This window comes from Pithys albifrons, chromosome 2 (assembly GCF_047495875.1).
Source record: "Pithys albifrons albifrons isolate INPA30051 chromosome 2, PitAlb_v1, whole genome shotgun sequence".
NCBI classification, from domain to species: Eukaryota; Metazoa; Chordata; class Aves; order Passeriformes; family Thamnophilidae; genus Pithys; species Pithys albifrons.
The window spans coordinates 61,960,903-61,972,712 of NC_092459.1; the positions used below are offsets into that span (position 1 = coordinate 61,960,903).

The 11,810-nt window shown below is 42.0% G+C and overlaps 2 protein-coding genes across 7 annotated transcripts in view; one reads left to right on the plus strand and one right to left on the minus strand.

Annotated features, from left to right (window-relative positions):
* The window catches only part of ZDHHC14 (zinc finger DHHC-type palmitoyltransferase 14), a 98,307-nt gene extending 86,901 nt beyond the window's left edge, over positions 1-11,406 (minus strand). For 5 of the 6 annotated variants that reach the window (XM_071549253.1, XM_071549249.1, XM_071549252.1 and 2 more), the window contains exon 1: positions 9,381-11,406. In XM_071549253.1, coding sequence (XP_071405354.1) covers positions 9,381-9,631 — 251 coding nt within the window. In that variant the 5' untranslated portion in view covers positions 9,632-11,406. The remainder of the gene's footprint in view (positions 1-9,380) is intronic. The other variant, XM_071549254.1, reaches the window with a different exon arrangement.
* Positions 9,799-11,296, plus strand: LOC139684659 (synapsin-1-like). Its single transcript, XM_071580809.1, has 2 exons — positions 9,799-9,895; positions 10,167-11,296. The coding sequence occupies exons 1-2, from the start codon at positions 9,799-9,801 to the stop codon at positions 11,294-11,296; spliced, it is 1,227 nt and encodes a 408-aa protein (XP_071436910.1).
* Positions 11,407-11,810: the final 404 nt, after the last annotated feature.

Sequence of the window (11,810 nt, forward strand, 5' to 3'; positions counted from 1 at the left end):
TGTTCAATCATCCTCACAGAAAAAAAATTAAAACAGACAAGCAGACTAAAAGTACAAAAAACCCTACCCTTTTTTCTTTTGTTTTGATTAATTTTGTGTCCTGTTGTGGGGCACCACTGAGAAGGGTTCAGGGCTCTTTTTTTTTCATTTCCTCTCTCCAGTCAAGTATTTACTTTAATAAGCTTCCCCCATAAGCCTTCTGTTTTCCAGGCTAACTCACTGAGGCAAATCAATATGCTCTTTTCACAGCGCACTCCAATCTTCGCTATCACACCATGCAATACAAATCATGTTCAACGATAACAGTCTCAAAAATTGTACTTTTTCCGTATGTAGAAGCACTATGAGCTTTGGCTCTGGGGAAACCACGTTCACAAGAAGCAAGTTTATTACAGAGTTGCAATGATGATTGACAGAGAAGTCATCACTATTCTAGCTCTTACTTTTCTTCTTAGTGTTTTAACTGCTTTACAGAGTTCCAAATTAGGAACAATTATAACTCTTCCACATACTAATTGAACACTACAAAACCTTTTTTGTCAATAAAAGTGCTTACTAAGGAACATGCATAGATGTGCCATGAAAACCCACACCATGTGCACAAACAAGTAGAGGCTGGTCTGACACTTCCTTCTCCGCCCTGAATCATGGCATTCACAACCAGTGGGATATCTCACAACTGTAATGGACAAGCAAGACCAGGACTACAATTTCCTGGTCAGCAAAAAACATACAGAGAGCTCAAAAAAGAGGGTACACAACATTTATCACAATCAGAAAAGCTCTGTATTGGTACTCCTTTTGCAGGGGGGAAGAGGGACGTTTACAATCCCTAACAATGTTTTAGATTTACATTCATAATTTCTGGTAGGATGCTAAGGGTTTATGCAAAAATATTAATAAATTCTAATATATCTGTTCCTTGTCCTTAAGAACTGATATATAGTGATCATTTGCACAAGAAACATATACTAAATCCATCAAATTTATTTCATATATTCACTCAATATAGCCAATGTAAAAATGTTGTCTTAAACTGCAACATGAAATTCACAAGCTTCATATTTTATGTACTTCTGAGTTTAGGTTTTCAATTTGATTCTCAGTATTCTATTTAACCTGTTTTGTAATTTATTTTTTTAATAAGAATATTCACCACTACAAATGCATGCTGCCAGTATTTATTGCAGTGAGCAACTTAAGGGGGACAGCAGGAGTGGAAAAACATAAAACAAAACCAGCTGTGATCTCATTAGTCAAGCTCATTATGTAAGACCTCATTAGCCACCATCCCACAATAATGTGAATAAACCCTATGGACTCTGAGGAAAAGGAAGTGATGAGGGATACAGAAGCTGAATAACCATATAGCACTGCAGCACACCGTCAGCTGAGGAGCTGAAGTTCTAGGACATACCTGAGCAAGAGCTCCACCAATGCACCCTGTAGAAAGCCCATGGTCAGGCTTTGCAAATGCAAAGCCCTCTCTGCCTACTTACTGCAGCACAAACAGGAATTCAAACACTAACACACGTAGCAGAGCAAGGGATAGGCTCTGTGTTACATAAAACTGAAACTTCAGAACACTTCAGTCTCCTTCCACACTCCTTCCATTTTATGTCAGTATCATTTAATACTTCTGCAACGTGAGAAATCTGAACAGAATTTTATTGTGGGCTGCTACACACAGGCTTCATCTTGATTTCTTGATTTGTCTTTCTTTAATTTGCAAAAAGTTCTTAAAAAAATCCAGTAATTATATGAAGTTTAATAAACTTTTGGTAGTTCCAGGTGCCTTCAGGGGATTTTTTGCCCCTTCTGTATCAGGTTTGTCACATGGAAGATGAATAGCACGGTCAGGTATAAACATTTACTGGCAGCCTGGACCTCAAATGAGCTACTAGAGCCTCCCTTAGAAGAATCATCAATCAAGACAACAAAAATTTCCAAGATAAAGTTGTTTAACTTATTAAGCAATTTTTTTCAAAATGTTTTAGTATTTTAAGCCAGTGTTGTGGTGTTTGTGTTTTTTTGGTTTGGTTTGGTTTTTGTACTGGGCTGTTTTGAAACAACAATGCCGCTTAGAAAGTTAAAAGTATTCTCAACTCTCTCCTCTTCTGCAGTAATTTTCACTTCTCATTAATTAGTTCATGTTTGAATGTTACACTCAATAGCTTGATGTTCCACTAGAATGGAAAAACCATTTCCAATAGACATTTCGTTTTTAAAAGAGAATTTCTGTATCTTATGTCCAGCTCAAATTTCAGCATTTAAATTTCTACTGATCCTACAAATAAACCCAGATACTTTTTAATAAAATATTTTTTCTGGGAAAAAAACCCACTAAAAACACAAACCCAAGAGAACAGTTTGGTTCAGGTTTTGCATAGACTAATATTTTCTTTTTTCCTTCTAAAGAAAGATAATATCTCAGTTATCCAGATCCATTGGTATACTTTGTTTTGTATGAAATGCCATTTACAAAACAATAATGCGGCACAACTCTGACAGAAAATAAGTCATGCAGCAGCAAAGGTATTTGTTGCATAATTAGTCCAATTTTAAACATAAGTGAAAAGAATACTTTACATGAGCCTAAACATATAACACGATTCCTGAGAAACAAACTTGAGAAAACACCTGAAAAAGACCATCTTTCCCTTAAAAACTGTACAAAAGTTTCTGCAAGGTTGATATGAGAAGACTGACAGAGACTGCCACATGACAATACCAGTCTTCTAAGAACTTAAAGAGATTTCAATAGTGTAAATCTATTTAATATGACACTCTCTACACTAGTCTCCAGAAGATACATTTTACATCTTTGGCACACATCAGATAAAGGGACAGCAGTACCTACTCAGGAAAGAACAAAATAAAACAGGTACACTACACAGTTTATATCAGCAATAGAAATCTCAAACTTTTGAGTGATAAATTAAGATAGATTTTATCAAAAAGTGTTAAAAAATTACAAGTGTAACCTCACATACTAGAGAATCGAGATGTACAGAAGTATTATCCATCAGCATTTGTATATATATTACCTATATTTATATAGGTAAGAACAACTAAACTACTGAAATTACCTTTTCCCCCACTCTAGAAGGAATATCAAATATTCCAGGTGAGAATTCTATCTAGAACTATGATAAGGCTAAAAACCACACCCCAGCCAGCTGTGATGGAATTTCCCCTTTATTCAAGAGGTCAGGCTGACATCAAGCAAAGATGTTCACAAGTGTTCACATTTCACTCTGAAGGTGCACATGTAATCCAAAGCTACAGTGATTTTCCCAAGGTCCTGAAAGACAATGGTATCCATGAAGTCAACATGTCTCTTACACAACTGTACTCCCTACTTTCACTGCCCTCCACCTCTGCCAAAAAAAGGTTAAACTCTAAGTAAAAGAACAAAAATTATGTTGAAAACGTCTCTCCTCCATGAAACAGTAGATCAAGACCATCAACTAAGCTGAATACAAAAAAAATGCCCAATCAACAAAAAAAACTCAAGCACCCTCACAAAGAAAGAAAAGAAGCTATTTAACATTTATTTCGGAAAGAGAGTTAGTGTTACAAAACCGTAAAAAGTTTCTGCCATTTCAGGGGAAATAAAGAAGGTACAACTTCTAAACCGTGAGAGGTTCTAAACCTTGAGGGGTTATCCTTCTGTTACCGTCACAGAATTTTACCCTGAAAAACTAAGCACTTCTCATTATCCATTTCCACATAAATAAACCTAGCCTTAAAAAGTACAGATGCATGACCTAGTATCAAATGCTGTTAGTTCATTTTTGGATTAAAGGATTTCAATTTATATCATATAATTAATTCAAAGCAGGCTTACAAGATTATACTGATATACTTGCTTAGTGAGGTACTACTTTTAAAATCTGGTAGGACAAAACTACTCCCTTTTGTCCAGGGAAAAACTTCAGCACACATACTTGCACAGATCACTGGGAAATGCAGAAGTAAAGCAAACTCTTTTGTGACCAAGGAAAGTCCCTTTTCAAGGAAAAAAAGTATTAGATATACCTTGTATTTGAAAGATATTTGACTCTGAGAGATAACACTTTCAGGGCAATTAAGTGCAAAGACTAAACAATACCTGGTTTGAATGAATACCACCCCAGAGAAATCTGTCGTATCACTTGGCATAATTATGTAAACTGAATGTGTTCCATGTCTTTTTCACTAACTTATCAGAGATGCCTAATAAGGCAAAATGAGAAACAGAAATATTGCTCCAGTTTAGTTTCGATGACAGAGTTTCTTAAAAAAACCCACCTACTCAACACTGCATTCACCTACATCACTATGCACAAGTAGACATCTACTGCCTTCCAAGTAGAAAAGGATGCGGTTCTCTTGTGGAAAAATCATTTTAGTTTATATACCATGATTTTTGCTTTAAAATCCATTTTGACAACTTCAGCAGGAAATGCCCTGTATGTTTATAGCAGCCTTTAACAGCTCAAGTCAGACTGGCAGCACTTCTTTCTAAGGAACTCATTTTAAGGACATGGTCATCAAAAGATGCAAGTAACCTACTGGACTTAAGAGCAGAGGAAGAAAGATAAAGGAGGCTATTAGATGAAGAACATTCCACCTACTTGGAATACAAACCTCATGCTAAGAATCCAGCTCTTGCAAGAGCAGAAAACACTTGCCATAAGATGACGATGATTGTTGATAGCACAGGGAAAATGCTCAGCTTACTGACATCAGTGTTTACACATGGAGGTTTGTCACAGTGAGCACCAAGTTGCACCATTTTGCCACAGAAGTTCAATATTGAACAAGCTACATGGCATCAGTGTGACTAACGAATGTCCTCCAGTCACACTGGTTTGCAAAGTGGGAGGCACAGAGCAGGTTGCCAGCAACTGCAAGAGCAGATAGAAATCAATGGCTTGTACATACGTATGCACATAGTCTCAGTTGAAATAATTTGTCCAGCATCCATCCTTTGCAAGACAATGTAATTACACAAAAGCTCCCAAAAAATAGAAATAAATAAAATGTTAATTAGCTCAATACAAACCAGCTAAAAAAACCATCCAGTTTCTTGAATCAGTGCAAGCGTCAAATGGTATCAGAAGTGATAGGGCTCTGACTCACGCTTACAGAGAAAAAAGCTGCACTGCCTCAGCCCTTCCAGCATCCTACCATCTGCTTCAACCTTCTTCCAGAGCCACTCACCCTGCAAATGAGTTGACAGAAGAAAACATGACTGTGCCTGAGTCAATTCAGTTCAGTCGGCATCTCCACTTAAACCCACGTTTTAAGGGAAGTTTAATTTGCCTGCCTGAAGTGAAGTAGCTCAGCTGCAGATGTGTTCCCTCCTGCTACCTGCACAGGGAGGTCCAAGAGGGAAGGGAGCTGGCACACAGGGACAGCATTAACTCACAGTAGCAACACAGCCAAGCTTGTCTTCCACCTCTCTGGAACTCGTGAACTTGTGCATTGATACAAGACTTTCCATTTTAAAATACTATGTCTGTTTATAAATCCCACTTTGTTAAATGTCATTTATCCTCCATTTCACTTTCCTGCAACTTGCAAAAACTACCCCAAATGACCATAGGCATAAAGCGTTCTTTTCTGAGTATGTATACCTAGCTGAATAAATGCAGCAAGCATGAAGTGAGTTAGTTCTGCCTCCACTGCACAAATGAAGGACTTTACATATATGTAAACACTGTGGCTGACCTGGCTAGGTACAGCAGCAGGTCTGCCCTTCAGTTATGGATGCTATCTTTGCTCTGGGGAAAGGAATTTGTTTTCTGAACCTTTCATCTAGCTACCTAGATAAATGAGCATGGAATAATTTAGAAAAGATGCACGTGTATGTAATAGGTGAAGGCAAAGGAAAAAAAGAAAATGCAACACAATGCCAAATTTACAAGATTAAAAAAACCCAACTAAACATCACAAGGTTAGAGTTAGCAAGAAGTTTCAAGGTAAAATAACATATCAAAATTTTAAAGACAAATTCAGTAATTTGTGGTGTCTCACTCTGAGCAATTTAAAATAGGCACAATTTTTGAAGAACATCTCAAGCACACCATCCCTCTTAGGACCCAAAAGTGCTTGCAATTGTGCATGTTACATTTAAGAGACCAGTTACAGAAATAAAACTGCTTGTTATTTGTATTCTCTTCCTTTGTAAGGGGAGGGAGACAGGAATTATAAATATTTTACCTGCTTGAAAGCTCATGGTTTGTTGTTTTTCTTTTACGCAAATTCTGGCTTATCCCTTTGAAAATGAAAAAGAACAGTGAAATGATAAAAGGAAGAAGAGGTGATGTACTTGGAGTATAAGAGATATAACAGTCAATGCAGAGAAAGGAATAAAACCAATTGAAAGCTGGAGAAAGTAGGCAGGAAGAAGTACAGAAGCAGCAACATGAAGAAACAAAGATTATAAAGGCATGACTCAATGTAGAGAGCTATAGAGGTCAAGATGTATGACATATGCTTGTTTTTGGAGACCTCTGATTTTTTGATTGGGAGAAATGTCTTTCTCCCCTGGAGAGTATTCCAAAATACATGAGATACAGCTCTGGATGAATGGGCATCAAGAGTAAAATAAAAGGAAGTGGGGGAAATCACACTGGAGAAACAAACGAAGCCAAAGGATAAAGGACAACTTTTATGTTAGCATGATGCTTTCCAAGGAATTAGCTGTCAAAATAATCTCTTTCCTACTTCCTCTCTTCACTGTGCGCAACCGGGGAATCACTTGGACCATGAGTACCTATTTTCCAGATTTCAAAACTAAAGGGAACAAAATAGTTTATTTCTAGCATAGAAAAAAAGACCAAACAATTGCAAGAACATACAGAGCATTTTCCTCTTCAGTGACAGTTTGACCTTATAGTTCAGACAGACAAGGCACATGCCCATTTCAAAACCACTTTGCTCCACATGTACACAAAGGACTAAAAGACATTTCTGTCATATTCAATAAATGGCTGGTTAATGAGGGGCATTGTGACCAAATCAGCCAATAACGGCAGTGATATTTAACAATTCAGGATGTTGTCAACTGATCAATAAATAGTAACTTCACAGTACTAGGAATATATGCAATTAAAATCTGCTTCAAAGTAGCAATTTAATAAAAGACTCCCCTCTTTTGCTAACATTGACAACCTTCTGCAGTTGAAGCATCACTAAACTGAACACCATTCTCATAGTCTTTAAATTTGTGTTTTAATTAGCCTTCAGAGGATGAGTAATAATTTTTCAATGCAAGTGCTTTCTAAAGACCAAAATCTACCTTATCATTATAAAAATGAGGCACCATTGCCACACTCTACTTTGATTTTCCTTAAAAGGAGAGTGCAAGTGATACAAGAATGACTCAAGACCAGTATCCACAGAGAATTTATACAGTTATATCATATAAAGATGAAGATTCTTCCCTGCTTCTAGACTGCCAGTTAGAATAAGCACCAACTATATATGAAAATGCTATAGAGCTTGACTAAGAGTGTTGTCAATCACATATGGTGACACTGCAAATAATCTTAACGACGTGACAGAAGTTGCAGAATTCAACTCTGGTAGAACATGTAACTCACAGGAGTAATGAAACCAGAAGGTGATGAACCTTCCTAGCTGCTCATCCTGATTTAGCAGTTCTGAATCATGCAGCTGCAGAGCAAATTCATCTCTGAAGGATCAAAGTGTTAAAACACATAAATAAACTGTAAATAGTGGTGTGATAAATCAGTTTTACAATCATGACCATAAAACATTAGTTTTGATCCTGCATTTACATTCTGGTATCTGCAGAAAGTCCAGCACTTGCCTTCAGAAGCTGCGCTGAAGATGATTAGACTGCACACAATGCAAGTGTCAGCCCACATAGAAAAGGTTTCCAAAACTAGGCCTAATGATGGCAAACAGAATACAACAGCACTCAGTCCTGATGCAATCCTATCAGGTTACACCTTTAATGTCCCTTCAAAACCAGGAAAGTAAACACACTTGCAGTGTCGACACCATCGACTGTGTTATTTCAACTACTCAAATGATGTTCGAGCAGCTTCATAATGTCTGCAGAAGATTTACAATTAATAAATCCCTTTCAAGTAACCTGGAGCCCACTAATGACAATTCATCTGCTGAGCTCACAGATGCATTTAACCACTAGTTACCTGCTGAGCACTTCTACCTTCTTTACTGCTACCAGTGTTGTTAAGATGATCTGCATTTAACAAGTACAATTTGGGGATTGTTAAGGTCACTGTCTTCTTGCCTGAAGAATTACCTAATGAATTACCTTGGGGTTTCAACTGTATCACTTAGCAAAGCAAACATAATTTCTGGAGGCAGAACTGAACCTCATTTATAAATATTAGCTCCTATTTCAGAAAGAAGTAATGTGAAGATTTTTCCCTGCCACAAATCAAACTACAATAATGTAAGACAGATAAAGTAGCACCAACCCTTTTAAAATAATTGAATTATTGTTATATAAAGTGTTTTAGAAGTTTAAACATCTTTGTACTCTGTGCTTAAATAAAAATAAGTTAAAAAAGTCAAACTGTATCACTCATATCAAGTGCTTAATTCTTTACTGACATACATAGTTACTTTAACTACTCCAACATAAATGCAAAAATCAGTATATTTGATTTGCTGTCACTGTGTGTTCACCTTATATAGATGAAAAGGACTCTTAAAATTCAGACTAACAGAGAAAGAAGCACTAGTAGGACACCACAAGCTTGCTTAAAAAAGTACAAACCAAACCTCAAAAGCGAACACAGCTTAAACTAAGACCAGACTCACATACCAGGTATCACCACAAAGTAATGCTGTTACCCAGAGGTGGAAAGCTAGGTACATGCAAAATTGTATGGCTCTTGATTTTTATCTCCTCAATTGGAATTCTCATCTACAAGCTAATAAAAGATATCAAGGGAACAAAACCAGGCGTAATTCATAAACTAATGAGATATTGCTTTTCCTGCATTCAGTTCAGCAATCAAAGGTCAGTGTTTTTGCACCTGCCAGTTTTGATTCTCAGAGTAACACACAGGAAGCTACATCATTCCTGCCTATTCCAAACCTGTTGTTTTACACTCTTCATGCAACATCAGCAAGAGCTGGAAACTTGTGGTACAGAAGCACTTCAACCTTAATCCTCAAACGTTAGCTTTCCACCGAGCATCATAACCCAAACTGTATCATGCAACCCTCAGCATCTTATCAGATCACACTTTCAATTATATAAACCAGTAGTAGCAGCAATTAGAGGTCTCTATGACAGCTAAATAAAAATGTTTATTTTGCTTTCAACAAGAAAATAACTAATTAGAGGAAAAGAAGGAAGATATGAAGACTTTAACATCACTTACTCAAATGCAAAGAAGAGTCCACTGGTGACCAAGATGAGAACAAGAGTCAGGTAGAAGACTCCAGTCTGTCGAGCCATCATGATCCTCCCATTGCAGAAGAACTTGTTTCTTCCAGGGAAAACCTCCCATTTTCTCTTGGGAACTGATTTCTTTTTCTTATGGGGAGACTCCATGGGAGACGAAGAGCTGTGTGTGCTGATCTGACTGTATTCACAGTCTTTCATGGGCCCACTACCACCTCCAGGAGTCATTGAGAGAGTAAAATGTGGGGAGAACCCCACCAAAAATATATACAATATATATATATGTGCAAATATTCTTCTGACCAAGACAGCCCTCTCCACCAGCCCCAATGAACAAAAAAATGCAAATAAAATGATGAAAAGTCTACTACCAGACGACTAGCAATAGGTGTATCATGCAAACACCAGTTAACTCTTCAGAAACCAAGACTGTCATATCAGAAACGCTTGAAAGGGATCCTTCCTTCCTCCACCAGTTAACAAAACAACCGTGTAGGACAATCCTTTTCAAAACAACTTATCACAAAACAAAAGGGGAAAAGAAGTAATTATAAAGCAATAAAGGTAAAAAAATAGTCCTTTTTTCAAGTTTATTTTCAAATGGGAGGATTTTTTTCCTTCCCACGCACACCCTGAGATCACTCTCCGAGGGTCAGAAGGCTGGTCAAGGCAAGGTTTAGCAATCGAGTCTATCATTCATAGAGATTTGTTATAATCCTCCTTTGCGCAGCAGATTCCACTGCTAAAAATGACCATTCCTAAGACGTTCCCTCGAGAGACACGCGTAGCAAACCATTAAGGGGGAGAAGAAGAAGGAAAAAAAAAAAGAAAAAAAAAAGGCAAGTAAGGAACGAGGCTGCAACTCCAGCTCCGAGGCACAGTCCAAGCTGTCTTTCTCCTGAAGCCGCAGTCCAGCGGGAAGCAGACCCGGGGGCGCAGGGCTGCCCTGTCACCACTCCACAGGAAGGGATTCTCCCGAGCCCGTGGCAGCCCGGGGCAGGGCCGGGCGCCGACAGACATCAGCGCCTGGGGAGCAGGTTCTCCTCATCCTCCCTCCCTACCTCCGTCCCTCCCGCCGCCGCCGCGCTGCCCGACCCGCGCCTCTCCTACACAACAGGTCCCCGCCGCCGCCTCATGCTGCCCAGCGCCTCGGCCCCGCGGCAGGGAGGTTGGGAGGCAGAGCACGGGGAGGCTTGGCCGCCGGTGGGAGAGAGATCAGTGCCCGGAGTTGTCCCTGCGTGCACCATGCTCGCCGCCCGGCTCAGCGCCGCCCGCACCCCGCCCCGCCGCAGGCTCTCGCCCACGGCCCGCGGCGGAGCCGGGCCCCCCCCCGCATCCCGCCCCCGCCGTGCCCCTGCGCTGCGCTGCGGCCCCGAAGCTACGGGAGGCACACGCCCGCTTCCCCCTCCGCGAACCAGACAGCGCCGACTTTCTCTGCACGCTTCCTCAGGAACCTCTATCCAGGTTTCCCCCCGGCAGCCAGACCCAGGACCAGCAGCTGCCACCACCTCTTCATTTTCAGGGGGAGGCGGTAACCACCGCAGCGCCGGCTGCCCGCCCGCCCGCCCGCGGGAGGAGCCGGCGAGGGACGGGACCACACAGGCGCGCACACTCCGCCGCCCCCGCCGCCCGCTTGGTCACTTCCCGGCGAGAGGGCAGCAGGTCCCCGGCACCAGCCGCCCCGGCCCCGGCCACTGGAGCGCAGCGACAGCGCTAACTCCTCTCCATCGCCGCCTCCAGAGGCGGGTGCCCGAGCTGCAGCTCCGCTCCTGCCGCCGTTTCCCGCTCAGCCCCCGCCGCCCCCGACCGACGCTCCGCCGAGCCGCAAGCGGTGTATGCCGCCAGCCCCGGGCGGCGGCGGCGGCCCCGTCCTGCCCCGCTGCTGCTGCCTAGCCGAAAGCGGGCGAGTCCCGCGGGCGGGCGATGGGAACGCAGAGGCCCCGACCTAGCGGGACTGGGACCAGCCCCCACCCCGTGCGGGCTCAGACACAGCACTCCGGAACACACCCCTACTCCCGCCGGGAGTTGTAGTTTCGCGCAGTTGTAGTTTCGCAGCGGGAGGCGGGACGGCACCGGGCGGCACTACAAGCCCCAGCGTGCCTTGCGAGCCGTCCCGGCGCGGGGGGGGCTGCCCCGGCAGTGTAGTGGGGCGGTGCCTCCGCCCGGGCCGGCCGTGTCGCCCATGACCCTGCACCCTCGGCTACCCTGCACGCCCAGGGGCCGGGAGTCACGGCTGGGCTTGTCTCTCCGTCAGGCCGGAGGGTCGGGACTGGAGCTTGCTGCCCCCGCGCGCTGCGGGTCACCCGCATAGCCAGAGGTGGCCCCCGTCCCGCTGCCCGGAGTGCTCCCGCACCGCCGCTGGGAATGACAGTGTTCTCCTGCTCCAAGAGTGCCATCCACATGCTCC

What these genes read in the sequence shown, in the direction of transcription:
- LOC139684659 (XM_071580809.1), top strand. Translation starts at nt 9,799, where the DNA reads ATGCAAACACCAGTTAACTCTTCAGAAACCAAGACTGTCATATCAGAA. An exon ending in CCAGTTAACAAAACAACCGT is followed by an intron (nt 9,896 to 10,166) that starts GTAGGACAATCC and finishes ACCATTCCTAAG; the next exon opens with ACGTTCCCTCGAGAGACACG.